The sequence below is a fragment of the Eubalaena glacialis genome, chromosome 7 (assembly GCF_028564815.1).
Source record: "Eubalaena glacialis isolate mEubGla1 chromosome 7, mEubGla1.1.hap2.+ XY, whole genome shotgun sequence".
Taxonomy (NCBI): Eukaryota; Metazoa; Chordata; class Mammalia; order Artiodactyla; family Balaenidae; genus Eubalaena; species Eubalaena glacialis.
Genome location: NC_083722.1, coordinates 106,659,793 through 106,673,795, shown reverse-complemented (window position 1 = coordinate 106,673,795; position 14,003 = coordinate 106,659,793). Strand labels below are relative to the sequence as shown.

General features: G+C 49.3%; 1 protein-coding gene across 1 annotated transcript in view; it reads right to left on the bottom strand.

The window, feature by feature from the left end:
• The window catches only part of SLC6A11 (solute carrier family 6 member 11), a 119,971-nt gene that overhangs the window by 87,069 nt on the left and 18,899 nt on the right, over nt 1-14,003 (bottom strand). The window contains exon 5 of the mRNA XM_061195587.1: nt 10,056-10,188. Coding sequence (XP_061051570.1) covers nt 10,056-10,188 — 133 coding nt within the window. The remainder of the gene's footprint in view (nt 1-10,055; nt 10,189-14,003) is intronic.

Below are 14,003 nucleotides of genomic sequence, written 5' to 3'. Positions count from 1 at the left end.
TTGGTCTCACGTGGAATGCAAAGCCGACTTGACTCCTTGACGCTGCCATGCGGGAGGGCGGCTCGTTTCCCAGGGAGACGGGCGCACGTGGATGGGCTGCGGGCAGGGCCGGGCTCCCAGGGGTGCTCCTGCCTGTGAAGGGTTAACAGCGCCCACTCCCCTTGGGCCCCCCTCTGTGCTCCGATGGTTTTCTCAGGAGGCGGCCAGCCCTGCGGGACCCCTCCCACCCAGAAACCACTCAGACTTTGGGGGGCCTTTGTGCTTTAATAAAGACGGTATTACTGAGTCGCACAGCTTCCCTCCTTTCCAACTCTCCTCGCTGCCAGGGTTCCCGCTAAAGGTGAAGCGCTGTCATTCAAGGCCAAAGAAAGGGCTGAATCAAGACGCTAAACTCTTTTGACTTAATGTTACAATCTACGGCTCTCCCCGGACCAGTTGTGTGAGAAGTGCTCCCAACTTCGCACAAAGGCCCCTCAGCAGTGGCTTGGGGTGTCCTCGGGCTCTGGGGGCGGAGGGCAGGGAATCTCCCTGCGGGGCTCTCTGCATGCATCTCATGAACGCTCTAGTTTCCTCTCTGAATGCAGACAGCAGCTGGGCGCTGGAGGAGCCCCACCACCAACGCCGTCCCCGCTTGCTTCGGGCTGCAACAAAGGCCACTTGAGGGCCGAGAGACAGCACTGCCCAGTTCCTTTCCTGGGCCTGTTCTCTCCCCTTTCACACATCTTTCCCTTTTATTCCCCCCTGCCCCCTTTACTCCTGCTTTATGCCTCATTGAATCCATTAGCCACTTTACAGGGTGCTCCTGAAGAATAAATTTTCTGTGGGGGGCTCCTGATGGTTTCCCTGCTGGCAGCTCCAAACCCCCTTGGTGGTAGTGGGAGGGAGGGAGAAAAAGGCACACACTCGAGGGAGGAGCCACTGATGGCCCCTCCAGGCTGCATCTCCATCTGGCAGGTCTGGGATAAGCTGGCTGGAGAAGGCACCCTCACCTGCCAAGAGGCCCCACCCTGCTCCTCCCTGCTCCCGAAGGGGTGTGATCCCTCATGATCTTAGGGCAAGCAGCTTAAGCCCTGTGAGCCTCTGTCTTCTCATCTGTAAAATGGGGATAGCAATCGTACCTTTCTCATAGGGTTGTTGTAAGGGCTCAGTGGGTTAATGTAGCAAGCGCCTTAGAACAGGGCCTGGATCAAAGTGCCACTAAAACATCTGCTTTACCATTACCATCATGCAGCGGATGCAGGCTGTTTAAGAGCCCTTGCACAAATATAACAGAAACAGACTGTGGTTATCAGTGGGAAGACAGGTGAAGGGGATTAAGAGGTACAAACTACTAGGTATAAAATAAATAAGTTACAAGGATGTAAGTACAGCACAGGGAATATAGCCAATATTTCCCAATAACTTTATATGGAGTATAATCTCTAAAAATATTGAATCACTATGTTGTACACCTGAAACTAATATTGTAAGTCAACTACACTTTAATAAAAGAAAGAGTCCTTGTACTACCTCAAACTCCTCTACTTGCTGGTGAATGAAGGAAGGAAAAGAAAAAAAAATCAATTCAAGGCTATTTGCAGCTGTTTCTGTGTGAGTGTGTCTGTCTGTGTGTGTTTTCTTTTTTCCTGCCTTGGTGTCCTGGAGCTCTGAAAAGAATAAAAACAGTGGCCTAAAGCAGTGAAAAGGCAGGATTCTTCTTAAAATCCCAGCTAATCCTGCAGCTTCCTTTAAAGTGGCACTAGGAGGAGGCAGGGAAGGGGCCAGAACTGTTTTTGTAGCACCCTCCCCTCCCAACCACTGCTCCTGGAGACCAGGAAACGAGGGGGAAAAATCCATAAATCATCCTCTGAGAGGAGGACAGAAGAAGGAACCGGCAGGGGGACAGAGCAAAGAACAGGAGCCAGCTGGGCAGGGAGTGCGGGCGGCATGATGGGGCACCTGACTATCTGGTGGGCAGGGATGGCTGCCTGCAGAGGGCAGAGCATCTAGGCAAGAGCTGGGCAAGTCACCCCATTCAAAACTCAAAAAAGAGAAAGGTCTTAAACTCCTGTGCAGCATCAGGTCCCACAGAAGGAGGATGCCACACCAAAAGGTGTCTCTGATCGGACACTTCTCTCCATCCCGCTGCACCTTCACCCTGGTCACCCGCTACTAGAGCTCCCCAGCCTCTCCGCTCCCACCCGTCCATTGTCAACGAGTAGCCAGAGCCAGCTTTTAAGGATGAAAGTCAGATCATGCTACCCTTGCTTAAAAATTTTCAGTGGCTCTCCACTGCCCTTAGAATAAAATCCCCGACCCTTCACCGTGGCTGTTAGTCTGTCCCCTGCCCCATCACATGCTAACATCGATCCATCTGGCCCCCACCTCTACTTTGCCTCTCAAATTCACCAAGTCCTTCCCACTTGAGAATTTCATCTGTGCTGCTCACCAGGCCAATCCCTTCCCATCCTTCCCATCACAGATGGGGGCCTCTCTCAGGGAGGCTTTCCTGACCCCCCTGAGAAGGTCTCCTGCCCTAATTCTTCCCCCTCAAGGCCCCCGTCCTCCGCCCACAGCGTTTCTATAGCTGCTCGTTCTCCATCTCCCCCACCAACAGTCAGCTTCACAGTCTGACTCGCTCACCACTGAAAAGAGCCCCCAGCCTGGTACCTGGCACACAGTAGGTGAGCAATAAACATTTAATGAATGAATAGAAGAATCAATGAGTAACATCCATAGCAAGTGAGCATTTGGATACAAGAACCAGAACATTTAGGAGCTGGAAAGGCTGGGGTGAGATTTTAAGAATCCTTCAGAAAAGCTCTCAACTGCAAACCATCACTGTAGCTTTTCAGTATCTGAAGTGGTCCACGTTTTGGGTGACAGCAATTTAGGTGTTAGTTTCTTGTTACGTGGCAAACAGTTTGCATTAATTAGTTTAATAGATGAGAGATCCATGAACTTTTTCTGTGAAGGGCCAGATAGTGAATATTTCAGCCTTTGTGGGTCACACAAACTCTGTTGCAACTACTCAGCTCTGCCATTGTAGTAGCACAAAAGCAGCTGAAGGCAACGCAGAAAGATATGGATGTGGCTGTGTTCCAACAAAACTTTATTTACAAAAGCAGGCCATAGGTGAAATCTGGCCAAAGGCCAATGCTGACCGATCCCTGGGTCAGACTAAGGCCTAGCAAAGCCACAAGAGAAGGACACAGAGTAAGGACCGGTTTTTTTCAGTCTTCAACGAATATGCATAGCAGGTACTAGGATATCACCATTCCCTAACATTGCTTCCATGCTGCAGTATGACAACATAGAATAAAGACAGGAGCACCTTGAATTTATTTGAAATTATTGTTTCATAGAATATAAAGGATTTCAGTTGTGTCATTCTGCATGTCAGCAATATGTTTGTGCAAATGGGAAATTCTAAGAGCAATTTTCACTCTGGAGGTCCTGGGAGCTATTGTTGAATGTCTAGGTGGGTGGGTGAGTGGATGGATGGACAATAAAAATGGAGAAGACAGGATGTTTTCTAGGGTGATTACAAAGTAGACTTGGTCAACAACTGGAGAGGTTAGGTGAGAAGTTGTCAAAACAAGTTAGTGGTTTGAGGCCTATGAGAGCAGAGGGAGGACCTGGTGGCGGCCATGCGCAAGATGGATTTGGTGGACAAATTAAAAAAACAAGGAAAAAGCAAAGACAGTCTTTTCAACAAATGGACATCCATATGCAAAAATGAATCGAGACACACACCTTACACCCTTCACAAAAATTAACTCAAAACGGGTCATAGATCTAAACCCACAACTATAAAACTCCTAGAAGATAACATAAGGGAAAACCTAGATGACTTTGGGTATGGCAAAGACTTTTAGATAAAATACAACACCAAAAGCACAATCTATGAAAGAGCTAGTTGATAGGCTGGACTTCATTGAATTAAAAACTTCTGTTCTGCAAAAGACAATGCCAAAAAAATGTGAAAACAAGCCACAGACCAGGAGAAAATATTTTCAAAAGACCCATCTGATAAAGGACTGTTATCCAAAATACACAAAGAGCTCTTAAAACTCAACAATAAGAAAACAAACAACCGATTACAAAATGGGTCAAAGACCTTAACAGACACCTCACCAAAGAGATATACAGACAGTAAATAAGCATATGAAAAGATGCTCCACATCACCTGTCATCAGGGAAATGCAAATTAAAACAATGAAGAGATACCACTACATATCTATTAGGATGGCCCAAATCCAAAACACCAACGATGCCAAATGCTGGCAAGGATGCAGATAACAGGCGTTCTCTCATACTGCTGGTGGGAATGCAAGATGGTACAGCCAGTGTGGAAGATAGTTCAGTGGTTTCATATAAAACTAAACATGCTCTTACCATAAGAACCAGCAGTCATGCTCCTTGGTATTAATACAAAGGAGTTGAAAACATATGCCCATACAAATGCTTGTACGCGAATGTTCATAGCAGCTTTACTCCTAATTGTCAAACTTGGAAGTACCCAAGATGTCCATCCATAGGTGAATGGATCAACAAACTGTGGTACATTCAGACAATGGAACATTACTCAGTGATAAAAAGAAATGAGCGGGGTTTCCCTGGTGGCGCAGTGGTTGAGAATCTGCCTGCCAATGCAGGGAACACGGGTTCGAGCCCTGGCCTGGGAAGATCCCACATGCCGCGGAGCAACTAGGCCCGTGAGCCACAACTACTGAGCCTGCGCGTCTGGAGCCTGTGCTCCGCAACAGGACAGGCCGCGATAGTGAGAGGCCCGCGCACCGCGATGAGGAGTGGCCCCCACTTGCCACAGCTAGAGGAAGCCCTCACACAGAAACGAAGACCCAACACAGCCAAAAATAAATAAATAAATAAATAAATAATAACGAAAGGTGCTAATAATTTAAAAAAAAAAAAAAAGAAGTGAGCTATAAAGCCATGAATAGACATGGAGGAAACGTAAATGCACATTACTAAGTGAAAGAAGTCAACCTAAAAAAGCTACATACAGTATAATTCCAATGATACGGCATTCTGGAAAAGTCAAAACTATGGAGACAGCAAAAGACTGTTTTTTTTTTGTGGTTGCCAGGGATGGGGAAGGGGGGAGATGAACAGGTAGTGCCCAGAGGATTTTTAGGGCAATGGGACTACTCTATATGATACTATAATGGTGGATCCATGTCATTATACATTTGTCCAAACCCACGGAATGTACAACACCAAAAGTGAACCCTAATGTAAATTATGGACTTTGGGAGATTATGATGTGTTTAAGTAGGTTCATCAGTTGTAACAAATGTACCACTCTGGCGGGGGATATTGATTATGGGGGAGGTTATACAGTGTTGGGGGCAGGGAGTACATGAGAAATCCCTGTACTTTCTGCTTCATTTTGCTGTGAACCTAAAACTGCTCTAAAAAATAAAATCTTTAAAAACAAAAAAACAAGGACACAGGAAAATCACAAAGATGTCTCCATGTCTTAGCCACTTGATTTCAATTATCAATTGAAAATGATTATCATCCAGAAGATGACCAGTTATAAATAGCCTGGAAGTTTCCTCCTGAAGAAAGCAAGTGTTTCAGAATCCTATATTTTCTCAGGACTTAATATACAATTGAGAAACGTTCTTATTTATTTTGTTAATCCAGACTTCTGAGAATTTCCAATATTGTCCAGAGAGAGAAGAAAAATAACCTTGTAGAACTAAAACCAGGGCAAGAAAATAAATGGCTTACTAAGCCCCTGCCACGCGCTCAGAAATCGGATCCATGTGTTCTCTTTGAACCTGGACATGAACCCACAGCTGGAGGTATTAGAACAGATGAGGACCAGGCCTAGGGAGGGCAGACAGATCTGGATTTGGATCCCAGCTCCGCTCTTTCCAAGCGGCGTGGTCTTAGGCAAATCTTGTGGCCTCTCTGGGCCTCCACTTCCTTATTTGTATAATAGGGTTTGGACTTAAACCCTCCCAGCTCGGAGAAGCTATATTCTAACATTCCAGAGCCAGTTCTCCGCCATTAGAACCCCCATGTTCACAGGACCTGATTCTCTAACTGTTCCCCAGTGTGTCCCAGCACCTCGCAGGGAGCCCCTGCACAGGCAGGATTCATCCGTTCCTCAACTGTTTACTAAGCAACAGTCATGTGCCACTTGCTATGTACCGAAGCTGGAACCTAGCTACTCTCTCTCCAGCCAGAGCAGCTTCTTCTGAGAGTTCATGTTGCTCGCCCTGACTCTGGGAGACCCTGCATGCGGGCCTCTGTGATGTCAGAAGGATGAAAAGCACTGAGGAAGGCGCAGGAGGAGATGGAGTGAAGGTCACATACAGCGATTGTCCTTGCTGGGAGCAATGATGCCAACACAGCGTCGGGGCCCACACACCGCCCCTCGGGCCACTGGAGAGCACTGCTACACCTTCACCTATCGCCTTGCCACGGCCTCATCTGTGATCTACTTATTTGTGACGTGATCCGAAATCCCCACTCACAGAGCCACCTGCCAAGAGGCTGAGTCTGCAGCGTCTGCATGAACTCCTGAGCAGGGGATGGGCTCTCAATTGAGTTAAGGTTGGGGTTATAGTTTTTGCCTTGGAGACAGGATGGGGCCAGGAACTTTTTCTCAAGTTAATGAAATTTCAGAAACTTCTGGTGAAGCCCAGGTATGGACAGCACGCTGGAACTTGGGATGAAGAGGAAGAGGCAACTCGGGCATGGGCTGGACAATAGCAGGAGGACGGAGTCCTTGCTGCTTCCTTTAACTGACTCTTGAGAGCGGCTCTGGCCAGGGTCCCGCAGGCAGGCAGCAGGGGCAACCCCTGCCCACTCAGGAAGACTCAGATGACCCTGTGTTTATTTTTAGCTGTTTTTGTACAAAATCCGAAAAGCCTTTGGACACTGGGCTCATGTTCAAGGTGAGATGAATGATAAGCAGTAACAAAAGCATCAGACCCTGCCCTAAGGAGCCCACATGCTGATCCGGGCTCTCCTGGTCTCCCCAAACTGTCAGATGTGATCTACAGAACCTTGTCATTTATAAACAGCCAGGGAGCTGGGCCACCAGACCAGGTCCTAACCTGACACTTACTCACTGTGAGACCGTGGACAAGTCCCTTCGGCTCTCTGAGCCTCAGTTTCCTCATGCATAAAATACGGGTGCAGATGGACCAGATAACCTCTAAGGAACCTCGCAGGTGCAGCAAACCACATCTCATCCTGGACGCTTCCCCTGGTCTTGGGCATGAAACATGGGAAGAGCCCATGAAACCCAGTCTGGAGGAAAATACTTAATTGTTCATGTGACTTCAGCATTTCCCTTAATAGCACCATTTAGATCCAGCTGCAACCAACAATCATGGAGCACCTACGATGCTCTAGACAGTCTCATTAACGGCCTCTTCATAACCAATCCGTAAGGAAATTGTCATTGTCCTCAGGTCACAGATGACAGGAATGATGGTACACTCACCCAGAGGCATGGGCTATGTGGTCACCGAGGCTTGGGGTTAATCCCAGCCCTCCCCTCCCTACCTGAGTGTCCTTGAGCAAGTTACGTAACCCCACGAAGCCTCAGTTTCCTCATCTGTAAAATGGAGATAATGCTAGCCCCTGTGTCTCATGGGGTTGTTTCAAGGTCTGAATGGAAGGGGCACGTGAAGCACTCAACAACTGTCATCTTGCCTTCCCTAAATCTTTTCTGAAATCTCTCAGAATGTAGCCTGCCAGTTCTTCCTTGATACCTGGTCCCTGCCTTAGGATTCTCTGACACACAGGCTCGATGTCCCAGCCAATGGCAAGTGGCCCCACTTGGGGACTGAGCTTCCTCCTGAGGGCTGAGTGGAATGAAATTCTGCCGTGGCCCAGGTCCAGGCCTGAGAGCTCAAAGCCGCACGTGCACGTGGACAGCTCATGCGTGTGCACGCACCAAAACCCCATCCCTGCAGCCCTCACTGGTCCAGCGTGGACTCCCGGAAATGTGGTCATCACAGTAATAAGAGCACCACCCATGATACCTCCTCCCATTTTTCTATGGTTCACAAAGCACTTTCACATATGTCACCTGGGTAGGGTAAAGGCTATGTTTTATTCATCTTTACATACCCATTGAATAATGCTAGGTATTAAGCAGATACTCAGAAACTACTTCTTGAATGAATAAGTTTTATAACAAGATGTTTTTAAATCACCATCTACTCAGCACGTAGGATCAGTTCCCCATTCTGCTAAGTGCTGAAACGTGCAGCCTTGCATTTCATTCCTACAACCATCCCTGAGACGAGCTCACTCATCAATCCCTGTTTTGCAGAAGAGGAAACAGGCTCAGAGAAGTTAAATGATGCACCCAAGGTCTCAGCCAGTGAGAGAGAGACCTGAGACGTGGACCCTGGTTCCAGACCCTGGTTCTCACCCCCTCCAGTCTTTCTCCTCTTCTTTAGGCAGAAGAGGCAGCAAGGGGGGCATGGGGGCAGGATGCATGTAGTCTGAAGTACTAGATCGACAATGCAGTGAATTTTATGTTTGGAAAAACAAAAAAATCCTATTGTCTTTAAGATACAAACCAGAGAAAGCAAAGATCAGCAAAATCACCTTGGCTGAGGGGACATGAGAGTCTCTGCTCTACTCTCTGGTCCCTGAGGCACATTTATGATGACTTTCTAGTCCATCCTTGGCCTCCTTATAGCCCACAGCACCGGGCTTGTTGGTATCTCTTCTGTGTTCTCCTAAGCCCCCTCCTGCAGGTCTGCCCACCTCCCACATTCTAGCAGTTTCCTCTTCATCTCACCTACCACTGTGGGAGCCAAGGGGACTATCTTTTGCAAAAGGTCCCGGAGTTATTAAGTTCCTATTTCCTTGGATGTTTTGTCTTCACCCACTGTCCCAGCCAATAACTTAGAATAAAGTTTATGAGCAACTGCCTACCAGAAGCAGGCAGGCGGGGAGCGACACGGTCAGGGTGACGCAGGCATTTAAAAAAAGCCTGATTTTCCTCTTTTCCACAAATGATGAAACTAATGGCATTGACACTCAGCCACAGGACCAGGGGTTATGGAAATGGTGGGGACTGTGGTCAACCTACTATCCCTAGAAGCAGGTGGCTGCTGCCCAACTCAGCCCAGTGCTACCGGGTAGGCGTGCAAGCCCAGCGTGGCCCAATCTTCCAACTCAGCCCAATGCCACCGGGTAGGTAATCAATCCCAGCATGGCCCAATCTTCCAACTTTCCGAGGGACGACAGAGTCCTATTTCTTTTTTCACATATTTCACATGAAACTTCCTGATTTCTGAATGTTGGTAACTAATTCTCCCCCACCTCTTTTTTTACTATGACACATGAGTGGGCTGGACTTGGCCATGAGCTACACATTTATAACCTCTGGTGAGCCTTGTGGCACAGATGGCTGTACTCATCAGACAGCTCTCTGCTCCCCTCACTTCTAAGCCTCCCTGGCGGTTGGTAAGCCTGTGCCTTAGGCTCAGGCCAGTGGCCTGTGAGTGGAAGAGCCGCAGTAACTTCCAGGCCAGGGCAGTTCAGAGCTGGCTGTCTCCCCCCATTTCTCCTCCCCTGTGAGGCACTGGCCCTGGAGGCCACCTGCTGCAGCCGGCACAGCAAGGCTACAAGATGGAGGCGGGTGAGATCTCGGGGTCCGTAGCGGAGGCACCCAGCAACACCTGCCCTAGCGCACGCCTGGAGTGCAGGTCTTCATTACAAAAACCCCATGGTGGTAGTTTAGCATTTCCTGGTTTCCAAAGCACCTTAACTCTACTTTCCTTATATGACTCTCAACCCAGTTGGAAAACAGGACAAGGCTTTATTATTTCACAGGTGAGCAAACTGAGGCTCAGAAGGTAGAACCGAACAGCCCCGAGGTGTGTGGCAAACAGGTGGGGGACTGGGATTCCGGCTCTGGACTCCTTGTCTAGCGCTCCTCCTAGCCCCCAACTCAGGAGCTGGCCTTTGCAACGTGAACCCCCTGGCATTCTCTGCGTCACCTGTGGCTTGTACAAGGACGACTCGCCCCTCCCCTGCCCGCGGCTAGCTAAAGAGCCACCTCTTACTTTTCCTGTGGACTTGGTCCCCTTCCAGATGCAGAAGTAACAGATGGTCCAGGCTGCCAGCAGACACAAGGCCAGCTCCCAGCGAAGGTTCCCGATGTGCTCGATCCCATCTGAGATGGCCAGGACCCGGCGCCTGCAGAAGGGAGGGCAGAGAGTCACGGGGGTTGGAGATGGCCCACACTGACCCCACCACAGGCCAAGCTAGTGCTGCAGAGGGGCAAGGACGGCCCAGGCACTCATTCGCCCACCATTCACCAAGCGTCTTCTCTGAGCCAAACTCAGGGCCGGGTGTGGGAGCCTCAGAAAGGAGCAAGACGCACCCGCAGCCTTCATGGATTCACTGCATGGGGGATAGGATGCGGGTTAGCGGATGGTTTATGGAAACAGTACGGTAAGAGCTGCAGTGGGAAGAAGCACAGGGACTTTGGGAAGACCGAGAAGTACTAGCCCACCTCCGGGGTGCTGGAAGACGGCAGGACGGTCCATAGACATTCCAGGTCTCTCCCTCAGGGGAGAGTACACAACCCTGCTGAACTCAACGGTGGCCAGAGGACTTGCTTTGGCCAGTGGCACGCACTTTCCTTCAGACGGAGGCGTTCAGAGGCAGGCGGTGTGGTCTGCCATGGGCTCTGTGCCCTAGTGCTGCTCTCATAACAGAAGCATGTGTCAAGGTGGACCTCTAGAAGCCCAAGCTCCTAAGTGAGTACATGAGCCCTCCTGCCACCCCACATGAGCGGGGTGGCTTTTTTTAAATGCCTGTGTCACCCTGACCATGTCACTCTCTGCTGCCACCCCACGTGAGAGCTGCTGTGTGAGCAAGAAGCAAACTCTGCTGAAAGACAAATGCTGGATGATATCACTCGTATGTGGAATCTAAAAAATGCAACCAACCAGTGAATAAAACAGAAAAGAAGCCGGCTTACAGATACAGAGAACAAACTAGTGGCTACCAGTGGGGAGAGGGAAGGGGGGATGGGCAAGACAGGGGTAGGGTTTTTTGTTTTTAAAGGGGTTATTATGGGATTATATAAAGTCATGGGTGTGAAAATTTTGAAAACTGTAAAGTACTGTAGAATTTAAATAACCTTTCATTCAAAAAAAAAAAAAAAAGCCACAAAAACAAAAAAAAACCCCAACTCTGTTTCTTCAAGCTACTAAGATCTTTGTTACTGCAGCATAACCCAAACTCTCCTGACTGCCACAGGTGTCAGAGAAAGCTTTCTGGAAGAAATGATATTTGAGCCAGATTTTGAAGGATGATAGAGTTTAGCCAGGAGAAGGAGGGGGTAAAGATTGTTTTAGGCCCAGGGACGAGCATGAGCAAAGGCCAGAAAACGGAGTCTGGGATACTTGGGGACCGAGGAAGCCCAGAGACCAGAAGCGAAAAGCAGGACAGATAAACAGAGGAGGCATCCTCGGGAGCCTCGAATAGTGTGCCAAGGGGCAGGGGTGTCCCAGAGGGCCCAGGCCACAGGAGAGGGGGACCCTGGGTGCGCTGAGCCAACGTGACCAGCCATGGCCCTCCCTCAGGACCCACCAGTCCTTCAGGGCTGACACAGGCCTGGCTCCTACAGCCCAGCCTGCGGTTTGTGTTTCTCTAAAGTCAGACTCGCCACGCTCCATATTGTGCAGAACCATGGCACCAACACAAACCCCCTCCACACTCGTTCCACGAACCCAGTGCCGGCTGCCAAGCCACCCCCACCGGACCACGCCAGTCGCCTGGGCGCTCTGGGAACGTCCTTTGAGAGAGCAGCTCCCATCCCACCAAGCATGAAAGCCTCCCTCAGTGTCTGTCTCCCTGGGAATCCACTTGGGGCCTGATTTTGCATTAATTACTCAATGACACCAATTAGCGCTGGTCTGCAGGCTCCCTCCAGCCCCAGCCCCTGTCGGAGAAATCAGGCAGGCCCCCAAATAAAATTGGGCTGTGTGAAGCCGGGGATTTACTCGAAAGGAAGCCAGCTCTCACACCTATAGGCAGAAGGGGGAACATCTACTAAATATACATTTATTGAGCATGTACTAGGTACCAGGCACTATATTAATACTGAGGATAAAAAGGCACGCGTGGTGTGGTCCTTGCCCTGTACTAGGATAAGTTGGGCAAAAAAAAGTCCAAGCTATCTGAGAAAGAAAGGAGACAGCTGCTTAGCTATAATGGTTACTTCTTATGTCTTAGCGGTCTTCGGCTTTAATTCGTTTTAAAACGACAGGCTGTATTAAATGAAACCTTTAAGAGTATCTATCATTAGAACAGAGCAGCAGGACCCAGAGCATGGTCCTTGTGGGGTGCTTGTCGAAAATACAAAAATTCCTGTGGGCCCATCCTGGACCCACTGAGTCTGAGTCCTTACAAAATGGTTCCCGGGAAGCTGCATTTTCCCGTTTCCCGGAGGATTGCTCATGCACAGCAAGGCTTGAGCAACACCGCAGAAGGAGAATTTCCTGGTGTTGGAGGAATGATGTACAGACTCCAAGGGTTTTGTTTTGTTTGTTTGTTTCTGAGAGGACGTGGAGAGGGAGTTAGGGATCCTCTGAGAGGGTACGGAAGGGATGTACTTTCTCCCCAGAGAAATACCCTGATGCGCCCATTCACTCCCCAAATTCTGCAGGAACTTCAGGATGCTCACCAACTCCCCTGTCTCCAGACTTAGAGCCTCGTAGCCGAGGACGCATAAGTACCACCTTACAAACCGCCCCCCGAAGCTTCCCAAACACCCATCAGGTGGCAAATGGGAAAGGACAACCCGGAGCAGGAAAGAAAGCGGCTACGGCAGATGGAAATGCCCAGGTACTCTCTGTGCCTGCCACTGCAGCCTCGAAATCTCCATTAAAGAAACACTGAGACAGGTCTAGCAGGGCTGCATGCACACCCATGCCCTCTTGCTGATGTTGCTGTTTCCTGAACAGAGAATCCGAAAACTGGAAACAGCACAGGGACAGAGGGAGAAAGAAGAGGGCAGACCCGCCAGGAGAGAGCTGGTGCAGGCCCCCCTCTTCCACATTTTGGATGCTGCAAACTTTTGAGTCATGCAGCTGGCTTCGGTGCCCTCTCGCTTAATTGAACCATCTAATTCCCAAAATGGGAAGCAGATTACTAAAAGCTATGCAGGATGAATTGTTCTTTTGTTCCACCAGACATGATTTGAAAACATCCTCAAACTATTTTCTTTAGGTTTTACCAGCACTGACTCTAACTAGCAAGGGACATAGAGTTTCTAAAGAAAAGAGGCTCGGGGACCAGGTTCTCAGCCTGCAGGACTGCGGGGTTGTTTTCAAATCTACAAGGGCAGCCTTTGAGAGCATGGGGGCTGGGACACTCAACTCTGGAGACTTGGAGAAAGCACAGCTCTTCCTGGGAAAAAAACTTCCTTAATGACCCTCCCCCGTGAAGTGCTGGGACAGAAGAAAGGTCTGAATAAGGAAGAGTTTGCTGCCAACACCCTGGCAAAAAAGGACCCAGGAACAGACCTCCCGACACCGTTCAGGGGGCGGGAAATGTTGAAGACTGGATGGGGCCCTTCGGAGGGATTCATTTACCCGAGTAATATTGTGCACCTACTGTGAGCCAGGCATGAAAGCAGGTTCTTCATGAAGCATTTTTTTCAGGCCATAGGACTGGGTGGAGATTTCCACCCAGCACTTGGAGGTGTAATGCCTCTGCTTCTCCAGCCCTTGGCACACACAGAGATGGCTGGGCTCAAAAGCCAGTTCTGTTCCTGACAAGCTGTGTGACCTTGGGGAAGGGACATCACCTCCTTTCCATAGGTTTTCAAGCAGGAACTCATCTCACCCTCCCAACAATCCTCGAGGTAGATGCAATTGTTATCATCATTTCAAAGATGGGGAAACCGAGGTGCCAGGTGGTTAGGTAACTTGCCCAGAGTCATGCCGAGAGCAAGTGACGGGCGGGATCTGAATCCAGGGATCCTGGCTCCAGGGCCC